An 18,985-nucleotide genomic window follows, 5' to 3' on the forward strand; every position below is an offset into this window, starting at 1 on the left:
TATGCATCTTGAGTCACGTGATGTTGTTGATAAGGTTGAACATCTATTTTAAGTCTGAATCAAATCCATTAAGTAATAACCATGATAGCTGAGATATAGATACTGGGACGGGACGGGACGGGACAGGACGTGACAAAAGTGACTCCTATATAACCAAGAACCTCTATCATTGCTTCACCCGGTTCACGGAGACGGCTATGGTCTGTTCCTGGTGAAACCATTCCAATCATCATCACCAGTTGGCCACATCCATTCCCTTGGAATGACTCCACCAAGTTTCCAACATGGTCATGGTCCAAGAGCCTTGTTGACCTTGATGGATGTGGGGGGGGGGGGGGGGGCACAAGCTACACACGTGCACATCAAATGTCCCTGAAAACAGATTTTTAAAATGGGTTTATTATAATGAAGACTTACTTAAAGCGAGTAATCCACATAATTATTGTGAATTGTAACTTTTAAAATAATTCATCACAGAAAGGCAAAATGCAGCCACTGTTTCATATATTTACATGAAATGTTGAGTAGTTTGTAGTTACTAGAATTACAGGAACATTTGATTTTTCTTGCCAACTTTTATTAAAGCGAGTAATCCACATAATTATTGTGAATTGTAACTTTTAAAATAATTCATCACAGAAAGGCAAAATGCAGCCACTGTTTCATATATTTACATGAAATGTTGAGTAGTTTGTAGTTTCTAGAATTACAGGAACATTTGATTTTTCTTGCCAACTTTTATTAACTGTTACAAAGCTTTATTTTGTAAACATTGATAAATATAGAACAATACACGACAGCATTTTAAACGCTATCATCACGTGGGCAGCAAACCAAAAGTGTGCATGTAGTTATATAGTAGTTTGGGCTGGAGGGGTTGGGTGTTCCAGGCCCCAAGTGTCTGTGAGTTAGACATCTTTAAAAATACTGAGTTACATGCGGTAAAACTTCTCTTTTTTATCTTCACACTTTAGACTACATATTGTGGAAGAAATGTAGGTAGGTTTTACTTCTGCCCCAAGGTAATTTTTGAACGAAGTGGGCAAAATTAAAAACAGACCTGCAGGATTCTACCTTAATTTTTCAATGTTGGAGTTAGGATTCTGTCTCATTAAATCTGTTTACTCGAGAAACCCTAGAAAAAATGATACTGAAAGTTTCATTTTGTGTTTTCTAATTGTTTACCAATAGTTTGATGTTTCCTTAATCAAAATTAATGGCATAATGAATTCTCTGCAAACATGTTCGATAGTGGCCATCACTTTGAAATTTGTCTCTAATTTAGCTTGAGGAAATACCATAAATTATACAAAATTTATAAAATACGGTACGGTATAAGTTGTTTAAAAATTGCAACACAGTACAAAACACGGTCCACTTTAAGAATACACCAAGCAAATGCCATTTTTAAACATTACTATTAGGGGTCTAATACCTTAAGAGAGCAGACAAGAGTAGAGGCCAGTTTTCGGTTATTCAAGGGCCATAACTCTAAAGTGTTAGGGCCAATTTGGCTGGGCCGATTTTGCTAATTATCGGACTGCCCTTCTAGAGTGCATGCACATTCACTAAGCCTAAAGGACTCCTATACTACTCAGAGCGGATGCACATTCCTGGAGCCAAAAGGTATCCTATACTACTAAATAAATAATGAGTAGTTTAGAGTACATTTTGGGTCCAGGAATGCGTATGCAATCTGAGGTTTGTAATTTAAGGGCCAAAATTCCGAAGTCCCTGTGCCGATTAGGCTAGTTATCGAACTTGACTGAGGACTTACGGTCAGACACATTTTGTTCAAGTTTGGTGAAGATTGGACGAGAAAGTGCGGACAAGCTTTGTAACAGACACACACACACACACACTGACTGGAGTAAATCAGTATGTCTGCCACACCACTGTGTAGTGGGAGACATAAAAAAGCCTTCCACACAAAATGTTTTCCAAGGAGTGACATTGATTACCAGGTGAGTAGAATAGCTCTCAATGAATCTTTCTTTGACTTCTGAGCAAAAAAAGCAAACATTTGGCATCCCAGATCTAAAGCCTTATATGCAGGATTTTATAATCTAAATATTTGTGATTTAGTTGTAGTTTAACTCCAAAAGGGAACAACAAATGCAATTTTTCAGTTTATCATTTGAAGCCTATATTTGTGTAACACTTACCTAGTGACCATGCATATGCATGAGAAATAATTAAAAACTTTTAAATAAAAAGATAAAATTATCATATACATACCAATGAACTTCTCTTGAAGAACCTTGTCCTGAATACCTAAAATACGAACAGAATACAACCATGAAACATACAAAAACATTAATCACCAAAGTAAGTAGATGACGTTGTTAAACCTGACAGAAAAACATTCCGACTAGCTTTCATGTCGACCTGCTAGAAAATGTTGCCTCCTGAGTGTTAATGTCAGCTTCTTCTGAAACCTAGTGACCTAATTTGCATTCCTTGTGGACAGAGTACCTACCATGGCCTAGAATCCATCAGAACAAACATTCTGACACAGTTTAATGTATATCAGGACATGCAGAAACTGTGACCAATATTGTGTTTTTTATCATGTCCTCATATGTAGAACAAACAATCTTCAATTATCAGTTGTACATGTACAGCATAATTTATGTTACATGGAAGGAATCTAACCCATACTGAGTTGACTGGATGACCTAGTTTTTGACCAGATTTTACCCAGTTTTAAATTTGACCTAGAAATCATCAGAACAAGTTTCATGAAGATAGGTTCATAAATGTGGCCTCTAGTTTGTTAAAAGCTTTTCCTTTGATCTGACCGGATGACCTAGTTTTTGAACCCATATGACCAAGTTTCAAGCTTAGCCTAGGAATCATCAAAATGAATTTTCCGACCAAGTTTCAACAAGATAGGGTAATAAATGTGGCCTAATCAGTGCTAACAAGCTTTTCCTTTGATTTGACTGGATGACCTAGTTTTTGACCAGATTTGACCCAGTTTTAAATTTGACCTAGAAATCATCGGAAAAAGTTTCATGAAGATAGGTTCATAAATGTGGCCTCTAGTTTGCTAAAAGCTTTTCCTTTGATTTGACCGGATTACCTAGTTTTTGACTCAACATGACCTAGTTTCGATCCAATCATTCGGAGCAAGTTTGTATAAAATCAAAGCATGAATGAAACCTCTGTGGCCAAGAGGGTCAAAATAGAAAATTATGCCCCTTCCAGAGGAAGTAACTCTAGATCCCGAGATGGATTCCAGCCAGTTTTCAAAATGGATCAAGATTTTATTGAGACTTTATTTGTGTCCAAGTGTGGTTAAAATCAAATATAAAATTTCACTTCTATTGTGTTTACAAGGTAACTTACAGGGTGAGCTAAAGTTAGTGAGATTGCATTGCATGTGAAATGTTAACCAAAGCATAATGCAGGTGATACGGAGACTTCTAAAAGCCAAGCAGAAAGAATCACTTTTTATATGAAAATAATTGAATTACCTTATATGGTTCATTATCAAATAGTCTATATTTTGGTGATTTCACATTGGTTTATTATGTGGCCTTGAACTGTCGTATTAGCCATTGGCTAAGCAGCCTTGAGTCAATAGGAAAGTCCTCAACCAAATAGCAAAGTGAAACTGAAATCATCTATGTAAGAAACAAGAGGGTCATGATGACCCTGAATCGCTCACCTGAGAAATATGAGCCACATGTTTGAAATGGCAAACTGATGCTACAATATCAGAAAGCAGATCAGTAACTCATATTCATGGTCACTGAAAGTCAGTTTTAAGAACAGTGTCCAACCCGTAAATATCATCCAAATATCAAGGCTGTATCTTAAGACAAGAAAGTAGGTCAAGGTCACCGTCAGGTGACCCGTAATCACTTAAGGTCATCAGGTAATTATAATCAAACAGTCTAGGAAATATGATCTGATATTTTTTTAATTCCTATATAACTCATATAACAAGTGACCCCAGGGTGGGGCCTCTTTTCACCCAAGGGGAATAATCTGAACAATCTTGTTAGACATCCACTACGCAATGCAACATACCAAATATCAATGGCCTAGGCCTTGAACTTTCAGACAAGAAGGTTTTTTCCCCTATATAAGTCTATGTTAAATTTGGGATAAGTCTATGTTAAATTTGGGACCCCCGGGGCAGGGCCTCTTTTCACCCCAGGGATATAATTTGAACAATTTTGGTAGAGAACCACAAGGCAATGCAACATACCAAATATCGAAGACATAGGCCTTGCAGTTTCAGGCAAGAAGATTTTTTAAGTTTTTTCTCCTCAATAAGTCTATGTAACATTTGAGACCCACCCCCTACCCACCCCCACCAGGGCAGGGCCTCCCCCCCCCCCCCCCACCAGGGTTATAATTTAAGTAATTTTGGTAGAGGACCTCAAGGCAATGCTACATACCATTAAATGATGTCACATGCCAAATATCAAGGCTCTATGCCTTGCGGTTTTGGTCATGAAGAGTTTTGAAGATTTTCCTTTCGGTTGCCATGGCAAGGAATTCAATTCTTTGAACAATTGTGAAAGAGGACCACCCAAGGATCATTCCTGTGAAGTTTGGTGTAATTTTGTCCAGTTGTTGTCAAGAAGAAGATTTCTTAGAAAATGACGGACACACGAAGGACATTGAGCGGTGAGCTAAAAATAAAGTATTATTAATAAAAATTATTTGTTTGTTTGTTGTGGGTTTAACGCCATTTCTCAACAGTATTTCAGTCATGTAACGGCGGACAGTTAACCTAATCAGTGTTTCTGGATTCTGTACCAGTACAAACCTGTTCTCCGCAAGTAACTGCCAACTTCCCCACATGAATTATCAAAGGTGGAGAACGAATGATTTCAGTAATGAAAAAGGACTGTTACCTTGAACTGATATGTCTTCTGTCTTGTCAGTTTCTGAATCATCAACTTTTCCTGTGATACAAAAATGAATGAATCACTTAAAATTAATTTCTACAGTGAGGTTGGCTGAATGTTGTTTAAAACAAATTGATCAGTGTTTAGAAAAGACAGAGCCATTTGAAGTCTGCTTGTAAAGATCATCATCAGGGTTGTTACTTAGCAATTAAGTTTTAATAGAAGTCAATTTAATCAGGGTACTGCAGTAACACAGCTTTCATTCTACGCTATAGATATGAATGATGTTAAACTGTGACTTCCAGTTCTTTAAACCAATATATTTTATACTTCCTTGTTCTAAAAAGAAACTATAGCTGCTTTTGAGAAAAGCGCAGGTCTCCCACATCTGCCTAATCATTTACATAGTAAGCCAGTCTTTATATACTGATTACTCAGAGAACATGCACACAAAGGACCCAAAAAGTACGGAATTCCGTTAGGGCCATCGCCTTTGTATGTGTTGATCTGAAACGCGATACTCGATAGTACGATGATGAAAACGCGAAATCACGAAACTACGATAACGAAAACGCGACAACACGATGATGATAACGCGATACTACGATAACGAAAACGCGATAATACGATAGTACGATGATGATAATGCGATATACTATCGCGTTTTCACCATCGTACTGTCGCGTTTTCACCATCGTACTGTCGTATTATCGCGTTTTTGTTATCGTAGTATCGTGATTTCGCAATATCATTATCGTACTATCGCGTTATCACCATCGTAGTGTCGCGTTATCACCATCGTACTGTCGCGTTATCACCATCGTACTGTCGCATTATCATCATCGTACTGTCGCGTTATCACCATCGTATTGTCGCGTTATCACCATCGTACTGTCGCGTTATCATTATCGCACCATCGCCTTCCGGTGCGCATGTGCATGCTAAAAATGAGAAGATTAGAGGTTATACTTTTAGAACTACAGCTCCTGCTCTAGCGAAAGGGCGATATGCAGATTCGAACGCGGGTGCTAGTGTGTGAAAATCTTGATTTGTATTGATGATCCTCCTATAGCTACAGCTGCTAGTTAGTCAAAAGCAAAAAATAATTAACATTTTTCCATGCTTTTTTAGCTTTCGTCAATTTAAGAGTCATTTACAGAAAATGAATTTAGGGAGACAAAGCGTGTTGGATGTTGAACAGGTTCAGAATGCTGTGCAGATATAATTTTACTGCATTTCTCATTCCTGTAAAATCATAAATAAAATGTCTGAGTAAGGGGGCGTTAACTCACTTTTGGTTGTAAACTGCTTTACTTTTTATTTTATTTTTGCAGAAAATTGCCAGACTTTGATGCATTAAAAGAAACTATGTGCCATGAAAACTGCAAACAATATTCTTCGAATATTTGCGATGCTCCGATTTCAGTGTTGTTATGCGTCTTACGGAATTCAACATCAATGACCTGAGCTTTACAAGACATGCATTTGCTTTTCAGTGTTGAAATATAAACCATCATATTTGTGAAAATATTCATCATCATATTTGTGAAAATATTCATGTCAGACCAAAATAAAAACAAACAAAAAACGCCCTGATCATGGTACAATATAACATTCTTTTTTTTTCTTGTTATCATATACTATGTAGAAAACTCAAACCGATTGACCTGCAGAGTTTTGGCCTAAGTACATATTTGGTTTTAGCTGAAAAAACTTTTTACAACCCATTAGCAAGCAATAGAAATCATTTTTAATTTCAACAGAGCTTAAATAACAAGATAAATAGAAACCAGAACACTGGAGAGGAAATTCTTCTGTGCGCATGGGCACGGGAAGGCGATAGTACGATGATGATAACGCGATAGTACGATGGTGATAACGCGACAGTACGATGATGAAAACGCGACAGTACGATGACGATAATGCGACAGTACGATGATGATAACGCGACAGTACGATGGTGATAACGCGATAGTACGATAATGATATTGCGAAATCACGATACTACAATAACGAAAATGCGATAATACGATAGTACGATGATGAAAACGCGATAGTGTATCGCATTATCATCATCGTACTATCGTATAATCGCGTTTTCGTTATCGTAGTATCGCGTTATCATCATCGTGCTGTCGCGTTTTCGTTATCGTGGTTTCGTGATTTCGCGTTTTCATCATCGTACTATCGACTATCGCGTTTCAGATCAATACATTCAAAGGCGATGGCCCTAACGGAATTCCGTAAAAAAGGACTCCTATACTACTAGAGCGCATGCACAGTTTTGGCACCAAAATGACACTATACTACTTTTGAAAGTAGAATATGGGTCCTTTTGGTGTCAAAAATGCGCAAGAAATTAGAGTGTTTTTTGGTAATTCAAGGGTTATAATTCCGAAGTGCCAGGGCCAATTTGGCTATTTATCGAACTTGTTTGAGCACTTATTGGCAAACACATTTTGTTCAAGTTTGGTAAAGATCTGATGAGAAATGTTCAACTTAGAGTGCGGACAAGCTTTGTCACAGACAGACAGACAGGAGTAAATCAATATGTCTCCCACACCACTGTGTGTTGAGAGACATAATTACATTTACCTGAGTTTTTTTTCCATAATACCTTCATTCATTTTCATAACATCTGTATAATGACATTTTTTCTAAGATGGAACATGTTCTGTGCTAGATAATGCAAAACACAACTTACCACTAGTACAATCTGAGTCAGAGCTGTCCATACTGACAGTGGACTGGTCATCGCACTCTTTCACTGGAAAATTAAATATAAATCGTAATGAATATAAACTATATACTTAAATCATATATATATTTTTACTATACCGTAGAAGTGGGCAGATATATGTTTGATCTAGAGATTCAATCCGTAAATGTGGGCAGATTCTTTAGAAAGACTTGTGTGTAGGAAAAGCCCTTAAAACAGTTAACCGTTTCAAATGAGTTTTCACTCTTACTTGTTGGAAATTACAATCAATTTTGACTAACATAACTCTAAAAATACATGTGTAGAAACTGCGTAAGTTAAACTTAAAGTTAGAGATTTACTTACAGTATTTCTCCCATCTCTTTACAAACAAGGACCGAGACCCTGGAGATGATGGTGTAGGCTGGCCAGATTGTCTATAGTCAAACTTCTCCAAGTACAATCTCAGACATTCTTGTGTTGTCAACACCTTCAATATAAAATAAAATACATGTGGATATATAAAGTTGATGCAACTGACAATTATATCAATTAAAATCAATTTCAAATGTGCAAAACACCTGGAAAGTGTACAAGGGTGCATACTGCTAAATAAATACTAGCTGTGGAAGTATACCATTTATACAAATTTTTGCATGCTTATGATAATTTATATTTTCAAAACTATCAGTAGCTTTAAGCTGAGTTCTACATAAGGAAGTGGACCCATAATGACAATGATCGGCAAATTCATATGAATATCCACTTTTTACAGAAATCTGTGTAAGTACTCAGCTACATTTACATCTGATTCTGAAGAATGCTGAATTGCCTAGCTAGAGCAAGAACACTTAATCATAAGATACTGGGTCATTACAGGTCCACTACCTTAAGTTATTCTAGTTTCAAGAGCTTTCCATTTTAAAAAAAATAATAGGTATTAGTTTACTAGATCATGAACCCATCACATTGTCAAGTCATATTCTTATCATATGTGACAGAACTTCCATTTTAAGATATTGGACCCCTTATGTAATAGTAAATTAAATGTTTAAAAAATGACATTTGCTTCAGGTATATTCTTAACCTTTAGCCTGCTAAATTTCTAAAATGAACTGGTCCATTATTCAATTTGAGCAGTACCATTTATTATTCGAAGGGGTGTTCACTGAAAATTTACTATCTGAATAGCGAACAGTGCAAACCATGATCAGACTGCACAGATGTGCAGGTTGATCTTGGTCTGCACTGGTCGCAAAGGCAGTATCGCTTGCCGCCAGCAGGGTAAAGGTTAAAGTTGACCAAATTTTGCACTCTGTTGCAATTTTTAACATCTTTTACCACGCCGCTTTTTTTATAAATTTTGTTTAATCTATGGTACTAATTCCTTAAGCTCAAGAAGAGACAAATATCGAAGTGATGGCCACTGTCCAAAACGTTTGCAGAGAATTCATTATACTATTAATTTTGATAAAAGAAACATCCAACTATTGATAAACAATAATAAAACACAAAATAAAACTGTCAATATCATTTTTTTCTAGGGTGCCTCAGGTAATTGGATTTAATGAGACAGAATTCTAACAGCCAACGTAGAATAAAAATAGAATGGGTGGACGGATAGCTCAGTGGTTTGCACACTGGCCTTCCAATCCTGAGGTCGGGGGTTCGATCCTAGGCAGCTACTCGGGAATTTTCAGAAACGCTTTTCAGTGTTTCCCACCCAACTAGAGGTGTACTGGTCAGGAACCCAGGCAATCCTTGCGTGTATCAGTGCTATACACTGCGCATGTTAAAGAACCAGGCTGTCTCTTCGCAACGAGCTAGGCTAATTAAGTTTGCCGGACAAGCCTGTATCTGATTTTTTTATCTCTCTGTCGTGGGGGCTTTGTCTCACTCTGTCCCTCTGGTCAGATCGCTCTGTGTCTGTACTAGTAGAGGATGAATTTATGCGCCCTGTGTGGCTGAATTTGAACTACGTAAAGCACCTTTGAACGTGAAATTGATCATGAAAAGGGCGCTATATAAATCTGGTATAATAATAATAATAATAAAAGCAATATAGAGGAGTTTTACTACATGTAACTCAGTAATTTTAAAGAAGTCTTAAACTCTGCCCCTTTCTGTTTTAGAGGTGAATTCACTTTGAACAGCAAGAAATCACTCATTTATCAAATGAAGAATTTTCACTTTTGTACAATAAATCAATATAATTATGTCTTGAAAAAAATAAAAACTTTAAGTCTTTCTAGAAAATAGGAAAATAAGGAAAACAAGAGATGTCACTAATGCGGTGACAAATGCCCCCGCAGCGCCTTGACCTTTGACCTGGTGACCTTGACCTGTGACCTGGTGACCCCAAAGTCAGTAGGGGTCGTGTACTCAATAAGTACTATCAGCATGTGAAGTCTGAAGGTCCTTGGTGCAGTGGTTCGCGAGTAAAGTGCCTTCATGCAAAAAGTTAACGTTGTGACGAACGAACGAACTAACTAACGAACGAACGGACGGACAGACAGACAGTTGAAAACTAATATGCCTCCCTTCGGGGGCATAAAAATTTGGTCCCAGTGGGGTTTTGACCTATTTCCTTCACAGTAGATTTATGGTAGGAATTAAATACTCTTCAAAAGGAGGCACGCTAGTACGGGTCTAATACCTTAAAGAAAGTTGAATTTAAGCCAAAATCTGGAGATGACAGCATGACCTTCACAGTTTTCCTACATCAACATAATAAATTATATTTATAATCTCCCCTCATTGTTTTCTTTTATCTATAATACAAACTTAAGGCTACCAATAAAAAAAGTTATAAAATCTGTCTGCAAGTAACTGTTCCTGTTTCCTAATCAGTATTGATATTTCTTAAAAATGTGAATGAAATAATAGCATATAGTATTATTATGATTGGGATATGAAAGTATTAACCACTTAAACCATTTTGTATAAATCTGTTTATTGGCCCCTTCTCACACAATTTAATACTCTCACTCTGTTCCCCAACTGGGACCTCCTGTTGTGTCAGTCTGTAAACATGTATATTCCCATCAAATTATGTTAATTACATAATCTGTCTGATGTCTTTAATCCCATGGATGCCTTATTAAAGGTATAAAAAGTCAGAAGAAACTGTGTAAGTCTAAGAGCCTGAGGGGGGAAAAAACTAAAAAATAGTTAACAACAATTAAATTCTGTACAGTTTGTACTTTGAGTAATTATTATGCACTTCATGAGCATTTAAATTAAATTACTAACATTAATTAACTCATCCAATTTAAAGCTTTCAATTAAAAATACAATGGTATTTTACTTGTTAATACTATTTTGAGTATACTATCTAATTCCAATTAAAATTCAAAAACCTTATAAGAAATGATACAAAGTTAATCATATGTTAACTCACTAGCAATTGTGATATATGTTATTTATAATCTGATGACTAGAGATAAACAAAGATGATATCTAAAATAAATCAGGTAATTTTAACAATAAAAGGAATAAGGTCAGTAATTCTGTCGAAAATGTGCTTCCATGGTGTAGTCGAAAGAAGTCCATAATAAATAGATCCTAATTTTCCCATTTTTTGCGCAAATTCGTGTAGAACGAGTGCTTTAATCACACTTTTTCGCTACTAGAAAACATTCTGCATGAAATGAGACGGTTTTCATGTTCATACAACCCACATGGCAAGTTTTGCAGATCGAAACCGGAAGTAGGTGTTTATTGCGCGGAGGAAAGCAAATATGCGCCATTTTTAGGGTAGCAGACCACAACTGACTGGCATTTCACTAGGAACTATTCAATCCCCTATTTTCTTTTCATTTTTGCGTTAATTTGTGATAGAACTTTCATGAAAAATTGGTGTAGGAAAAAGTGATGTTCTCTAAAGATACGTAAAGATGACATGAAGTTGTCGTTTTTTATATGAAACAAAGAAGGATTTGAATTACTGACCTTTAACCTATAAAGGCGAACAACTTCTTTAATCATCTTACACTATTAAATGGCCAAAAGGGGGAAAATTTCCAAGTTTGGGGTAGAATGCATTAATTTTAGCTGTAGATCTACCCAGAAATTTACAATGTGCATGCTCAGCAAGTTTAGGTGTGGGGCACAGCGGTGGTGTGGGGGCTGCAGTTCCCAAATATATTCATCGAAAATAAACTTACCGTACAACCCTCAAAACTTAGTATTTTTAAGCAAGCTCTACTAGATTTATTATTACAGGGACCACTCAAATGCAAATGATCCAAACTTGTGACAGCCGCAATATAACATATAACTTGGGCAACTATAGCCTATACAGAAAAAAATTGTCTAGAACAACTTGAATCACCTAAATTAATTCATAACTTTAGAAATTTACTAGTCTAGATGATCTACACTTGGAGCCCTTTATAGGGTCTTACATAAATCTCAATTGGCAACGTCCAAAACAAGGTGGATCAACAGTTGATCCAATATTGCTGCATTAAAAAAAAAAATAGAGATCTATGTGCATAATATTATGCATACTCACCTTTATCATCCCGACTTTCTTTGAAGCTTCTAGTGTCTTCACTCGACCTCGATCTTCACCTTCAACAATAACATTCATTGAATTCTCGTCTAAGCTGAAATACCACGACTCCATGATGACAAAACTTTGTGTAGATCTAGATATATACTGTACAACTTGTTACTTTCTTATTCGAAAACAAGGCGCGTTGTGACGGTACACGCCAGTTACCGGACGGTTCCAATATCGCATATGGGGAATTTGGGTTCTTCCAGAATTAAAATTAATTTTAACTGCTTCAAAATGGAAACTGGTTGTTAAGATGTTAAATAAATTATACCAAATTATTCACAATAGTTATATGAATTCTTTTTTGATTAAAACTTACGAATATTAAAATAAAATTAATTGTTCCTTTACCTGCCACCCCCATATCAGGCGTGTGTTCTATAAATAGACTTGTCCACTGTCAGCTTCTTTTTAACACGGTGTCATGGTGACATTTCATTCGGGTACACGTATGCACAGCGCTATCAACATGTCCAACACGAAATACAGAAGTTTGGTCTTCATCGTGACGTAATGGTAAGTACATTTTATAATATCTTTTAGATTTAGTTTTGATGGGTCACTGACTTTGCTTAAGAGTTTAGGAAATAGGCGCGGATTTTAACTTAGATCTAGTTGTTTCCTCCTGAATACCAGAAGGAAAGTGCCTATTTTTTTCAAAACCTTCAACTTAAAATGAAAATTCTTTCCTGGCCGACACAGATTCAACTTCTACTAGTTCTAGGATAGATGACTCTAGATAACTAGATTCTAAGTAACTAAGAAACCACAGGGGTTCAGCTCATGTTTAGGTCCAGGCCCTCCCCTTTAAGAAACACTTTCTTATAGGGTAGGGCTTGGACCTAAGCATGAGGCGATATAAGAAACACTTTCTTATAGGGTAGGGCCTGGACCTAGTCATGAGCCGAACCCCTGTGAGACAAACATGGCTTTTTCTCTCAGATCGAACCAAGGGCATGCAAGGACATTAATTTTGACAGGCTTACCAGGTTTGCCACTTGCCTTAAAAAGTCAGGGAATTGTCAGGAAATCTTGATAATTCTAATGGTCATTGAGAAATGAAAGTTTATAAAAGTCAGGGAAAAATGCATTGGGTCAATTTTTAAAATGTTCAGTGTCTATAGCAGTCTTCAAGCAGTGATCTATTCATATTCATTTCCAAACACATTTTGGTGTAATTGTGTATAGATCTAGATCTACTGATTCGGAAGCAGTAGCTGGACAAATTATCATATTTCAGCTCCATTTTTTCCTAAGAAAATAATTGACATAAATGAAGCCCCCACTGCACAAACTTAAACCCCTGATATTTTAATAGACGTCTATTAAATTGATAGAATTTCAGACTCCTGTGATTTTACCTATGTGGAAACTAGCAGGTACTTGAAAGGTAATGGCTATGGGTTCGAACTCAAAGTCATGTTACGTTGTATTGGCAAGGGGGGAAGAACTGACCGGTCAGTTTCTTCCTCTACCTAACGGGTCAAGTACTGGCTGAGGGAAAAGGACAGGCCAGTCAGTTTCTTTACTCACATGACATGTGGAAAAAACTGAAAGGTTAATTAATTTCTTCCCCTTTTTGCAAAGGGAGAAAGAACTGACTGGTCGATTTACTTTCCCTACCTGACATAGGAGAGCGGTGGTCTAGTGGTTAAGGTGTCGGCTGCTTAACCCAGGGGTCGTGGGTTCGAGCCCCACTGGGGTCATGACCATGACTTCTCATATGACACCAGTACTGGTTTTTCCAGGAAGCCGGACTCGAGAGTGGTTCAAATAAGCTTTAAGCTTTCTCCACAATTGAGATTAAATAAATTCGTATAAACTACCTGACATTTCAAATAATGGCTAGGGGAGAAAGAACTGGTCAAGTACTGGCTAGGTGGGAGTAGAACTGACCAGCAGTGATTTCCTTACCTTAGAAGAAACTGAAACAGGAAAAAGACCACTGATTTGAAAAATATAACTGAAACTGAATTAAGTTCATTTGAAACTATTTCTTTAATTTACACAAAACATATTTCTTATTTTAAATGAAATTTCATTGAAAACTGACTATCTGAAATAAAAAAAAAATCAGGCTAGTTAAGAATAACCAACGGGGGAAATAATTGACTAGCCAGGAAATTGACGAGGGGGTGGGGAGAATTGACTATAAGAATGATCAAGTAACTAGTTGCAATTGGGGAAAATGTACCCTGGGTAAAAAACTGACTGTTACACCGGTAACAAACATTTTTTAATGCCTTTTTATATGGTTCAATATTTCTTCAAAATTATTTGTTACGAAATGATCGGAAATGTCTATTATGTCTATCCCTCTTCCATAAATTTATTCAAGTATTATAAAACTTGCAAAATTCAAATATTATTTTCATTTTAAATGATGACATGTGTCATTTAAACCGATGATAAAGATCCTACATTTGAATTTAAGGCATTGCAAAAGCAATCACGTCTTGTGGAAGTTCTAGTTTAAGATATCTGTTCACATTGAAGATTCAAGTTCGCATAGAAGTGAAATTAGAATAAAGCAAAGATACATGAATTCTCAAATAAAGTTCACATTTCCCTTTACAGGTTTTTTAATCATGAACTTTTCTTTTTACAGCCAAGACAAATTTACCACACTTCACTGGGCGTAAACCTAAGGTAAATGATTCTTTTATTTTCAATCCAAGAAAAGTTTATATTTTACTTTTAAACTCATCTCAACCAAAGTTTCTTAGTATATTATGTTGTATAGAAAGATGGTCTGTCACCGATAGCTTGGCACCAATATTACTTAAATGTCTTTGCCTCTACAATTACTGGTCAGAAAAGGACCAAACTTGGTTGCACTTTACCACCATCCAGAAACACAATTGCCAATAAAGCAGTGCACATTGAAATGTATGCAATGTTCATGTGCACACAAATTATAAATAAGTATGCACAAAAAATATGAATAAAATAACTACATATCGCAGATGTAAGAGCTTTGATATTTGGCATGTGATATAAGGGTTTTACTGATATTCTACCATACATATCCAAATAATTAGTCTACTGGGAAGGTCAAAAATTGCGACATCCCTGTGTGTGACAAGTACCTACTATAGGCTTATATATAAGAAACTTTGAAAGTCTTCTTCTCTGATTTGATGATATTGACGCTATTTAGCGTGCAACACCAGAGTTGTACTATCTACTAATTCCTTTCCAGCCACTAGTGTGTTGCCAACGTCAGTAGAATACAGAGTATACAACCCACCAATACAAGACTTGTTGGAAGCAGACTGCCCACCAGTACAAAATGTCTTTGAAGCAGACTGCCCGCAAGCACTAACGTAAATTGTGTTGCCATATAAAAGTAGTGTGTAACTTTCTTATGGAAAAACTGCTCTTGTAGAAACTTGTAGTTGGCCTTTGAACAATGCCTTGTACCAAATATCTAAGTTCAGAGTCTAATAGTTCAGACAAAAAGATTTTAAAACTTTTTTCCTATTATCAAAAGTAAATGTAAACATTTTACCCTCCCCCAACCCCGATACTAAGTTCCACCATGGCGACAAAATGCCAACACTCATGGTAGAATACAACTAAACAAAGTTTCATACACATACATTGGGAGTTCTTTAATGAATGTTTTAATAAATGAAAATTATACAGGTCATACATAAAGGACTTTGTGTATTAATGTTCAATGAAATTTAATTCCAGAAATCAAGTGGAGATCAGTTTACAACCAGTGGTTGACAGAAGCCACAGTGGCAGAGGTGAGTCTATCAGATACACATTAAACTTGAGTAGTCATTAAGACCCAGTTTCAAATTTTACCTAAAATTCCTCAAGACAAACATTCAGACTTTAGATTTTTAGCTCGTCTATTCGAAGAATAAGTAGAACTATCCTACTCACCACAGCGTCGGCGTCACGCCTTGGTTAAGTTTTTCGTACCAGTCCACATTTTGACAAAGTCTTTTGAGATAAAGCTTTGAAACTTTCAATACTTGTTTGCCATCACCATGTCCAGTTATAGGCAAGAGCATATAACTCCATCAAGGATTATGGCTGAATTATGGCCCCTTTTGATTTAGAAATCATGGTTAAGTTTTTCGTACCAGTTCATATTTTGTCAAAATCTTTTGAGATAACGCTTTGAAACTTTCAACATTTGTTTACCATTACCATGTCCAGTTATAGGCAAGAGAACATAACTCCATCAAGGATTTTGGCTGAATTATGGCCCCTTTCGACTTAGAAATCTTGGTTATGTTTTTCGTATCAGTCCACATTTTGACAAAGTCTTTTGAGATAAAGCTTTGAAACTTTCAACACTTGTTTTTCCATCACAATGTCCAGTTATAGGCAAGAGAACATAACTCCATCAAGGATTTTGGCTGAATTATGGCCCCTTTTGACTTAGAAATCTTGGTTAAGTTTTTCGTACCAGTTCATAGTTTGTATAAAGTGTTTGACATATGGCTTTGAAAGTTTTATCACTTGTTCAGTATTATAGTCTCTATCTGTAGGTAAGAGTACATAACTCTGTCATCTACTTTGGCTGAATTATGGTCCTTTTTGGACTTGAAAATTGGTTTTGTTTTCGTACAAGTCCATGTTTTGTCAAAATTATTTGACATATGGCTTTTAAGCTTTGAACACTTGTTTATCATTATGATTTCCATCTGTAGGAAAGAGTACATAATTTTCACAACTATTTTGGCTGAATTATTGCCCTTTATGGACTTGGAATTTAGTTAAATTTTTAATACCATCCCATATTTTGTTTAAACTGTTTGACTTTGAAACTTTGAACACTTCATAACCATCATGGTCACACATTGCCATTCAGTGCAAGACTTATCGAAATCCACAAATAAAGAAACATGGTTTGTCTAATCTATTTTTTTTCTTTTGTCTGATAATCTGTTGTAATATTTTGACCCCATTCTTCAATCAATTCTTCGAACAGTGAAGCGCGATATCATCCGACAGCTCTTGCTATGATTTACTAGTAATAATTTTGATACACAAATATTCTGACAAATTTAATGATAATAGGATAAGAATTATCCAGTGGGTGAAATATAGCAATCTCTGTCAATCAATGGCCTGTAACTCTAGACCCATAGATCTGATTTTGCTTGTAATCAAACTTAGCACAAAACTTAAGGTCATACATATGTTGTATGAATATTATTAAGATTGGTAAACATATGAAAGTACTATTGTGTACATAGGATGAAATATATCAATGTTTACCTATCAGGGCCCATAACTCTGAAACAAATGGTCTGATATAGATTATTACCGAACTTAGGCTGAGATCTTGTGGCCATAAATATGTTGTTGAATACTGTGAAATGTGGATGAGATGATGTATGAATGCGGACATAAATGTTAACTAACTGTGGGCAAAGGACAGATGTCCTACCATTATATAATCATCTAAAGATACAATAAAATGCAGTGAACAACTGCTGAATTTTACAAGAATTGTTATAATTTAATTTTCAGGTTCATACAGTGCACTTACTGATGATGATTTGAGGTCTGTAATGCAAGAGCAGAACAGACTGCTGTCACAAATTTTGGAGCAACAGAAGATAACCAATGATCTGTTAATGGCCTCCATGACATTAAAGAACTGAAAGATGGTTCTTTGTATTCTATGTGATTAATGATGAACTCCATTTCAAACCTTGTGAACTGTGATATTTTTATTCAAAAAAATTAATTTTAGTTATAAAAAGATTTTTGCCGTATATTACTAGATCTATATTAGGGGCTTATTGTCATTACACTGTTAAGGAGCCCAGTTAACAGACTTTTTCAACGTACATTGCATACATTGATATTTACTATAGAACAGAACATTCCACGTGCGCTGATACTGTTAGTCAACATTATAGGTAATGAACAAATTACTAAATCTTGCATTCTAACGATATTATGACTTTCTTTATACGGGTGATATACCACTAAGATATGCTGCTTTTTATTAATAAGCGTAGCATTTTAACACAGGCGTGTTTTTTTTTTTTGGTTTACTTTCCAGAATTTCACTCATTCGTAGAACTTTATTGCGCAAGATCTATATATCCCTTTCAGAAAAAGGAAACTGAAGCCTTAGGAATTTTAGTATTTGTTGCTATATTGCAATATATTAAGATTATTATTGGCACTCGGAAAAAAAAAACAAAAAAACAATACAATTCCCACTGGGGTCCATTACGGGAATACAATGTATGGAGATTTTTTGAACTTCGTCAAATCGTTCATAGGGTCCATTTTGACGTTGTCTAAAGATGTCAGTTTATGCCTCGGATGTGAGATATTTTCGTATTTGAGAGCTGCAGACCTAGGCATTTCAGAAATATTTTCAAAATGCATTTCGTGTGATAAATGTTGATTCTATGGAAGCGTGAGAGGGCGACCAGAGGATAATACGTTTTAGTACGTTACGGCTATGGAAAGGATATGCTATGAAAATGTGAATGTAAAACATTGTGTAAATGGAAATGGTGGAGCTTATGTTGAGTCACAATGTTCCTCGTAGACATGTACTTTGCAAGTTACTTGCTTAGATATTCAAGCATCTTTCAATATGACAGAAGATTATTGCACATCTGTCCAACTGACATTTGATTCGCTTTTTATCAAATTTTGTTGCCGTTTTACTATCACTTATCTGTATTCAAATGCCAAATGTAATATACTGGTGAAAAGGTCGTCACTTGAGTTTTACAATGACACACTGATCATAAAACTCGTTTGTTTGTAGAAGTCGTAGGGGCTTGTTGTCATTACACTGTTAAGGAGCCCTGTTAACAGACTTTTTCGACGTACGTTGCATACATTGGTATTTACTAT

At 35.9% G+C, this 18,985-nt stretch overlaps 2 protein-coding genes across 2 annotated transcripts; one reads left to right on the plus strand and one right to left on the minus strand.

The window, feature by feature from the left end:
* Window positions 1–135: 135 nt before the first annotated feature.
* On the minus strand, window positions 136–12,246 carry LOC128556289 (uncharacterized). The gene is made up of 6 exons (XM_053540859.1): window positions 12,083–12,246; window positions 7,933–8,056; window positions 7,573–7,635; window positions 4,875–4,925; window positions 2,239–2,274; window positions 136–372 (listed from the first exon to the last, which is right to left on the minus strand). Exons 1-6 carry the CDS (start codon window positions 12,194–12,196, stop codon window positions 233–235), a joined length of 528 nt encoding a protein of 175 aa, XP_053396834.1. The 5' UTR covers window positions 12,197–12,246; the 3' UTR covers window positions 136–232.
* Window positions 12,247–13,055: 809 nt separating this feature from the next.
* On the plus strand, window positions 13,056–18,414 carry LOC123553315 (uncharacterized). Its single transcript, XM_053542105.1, has 4 exons — window positions 13,056–13,119; window positions 15,291–15,456; window positions 15,830–15,885; window positions 17,630–18,414. The coding sequence occupies exons 1-4, from the start codon at window positions 13,056–13,058 to the stop codon at window positions 17,761–17,763; spliced, it is 420 nt and encodes a 139-aa protein (XP_053398080.1). The 3' UTR covers window positions 17,764–18,414.
* Window positions 18,415–18,985: the final 571 nt, after the last annotated feature.

The sequence above is a fragment of the Mercenaria mercenaria genome, chromosome 4, assembly GCF_021730395.1.
Source record: "Mercenaria mercenaria strain notata chromosome 4, MADL_Memer_1, whole genome shotgun sequence".
In the NCBI taxonomy this organism is placed as follows: domain Eukaryota; kingdom Metazoa; phylum Mollusca; class Bivalvia; order Venerida; family Veneridae; genus Mercenaria; species Mercenaria mercenaria.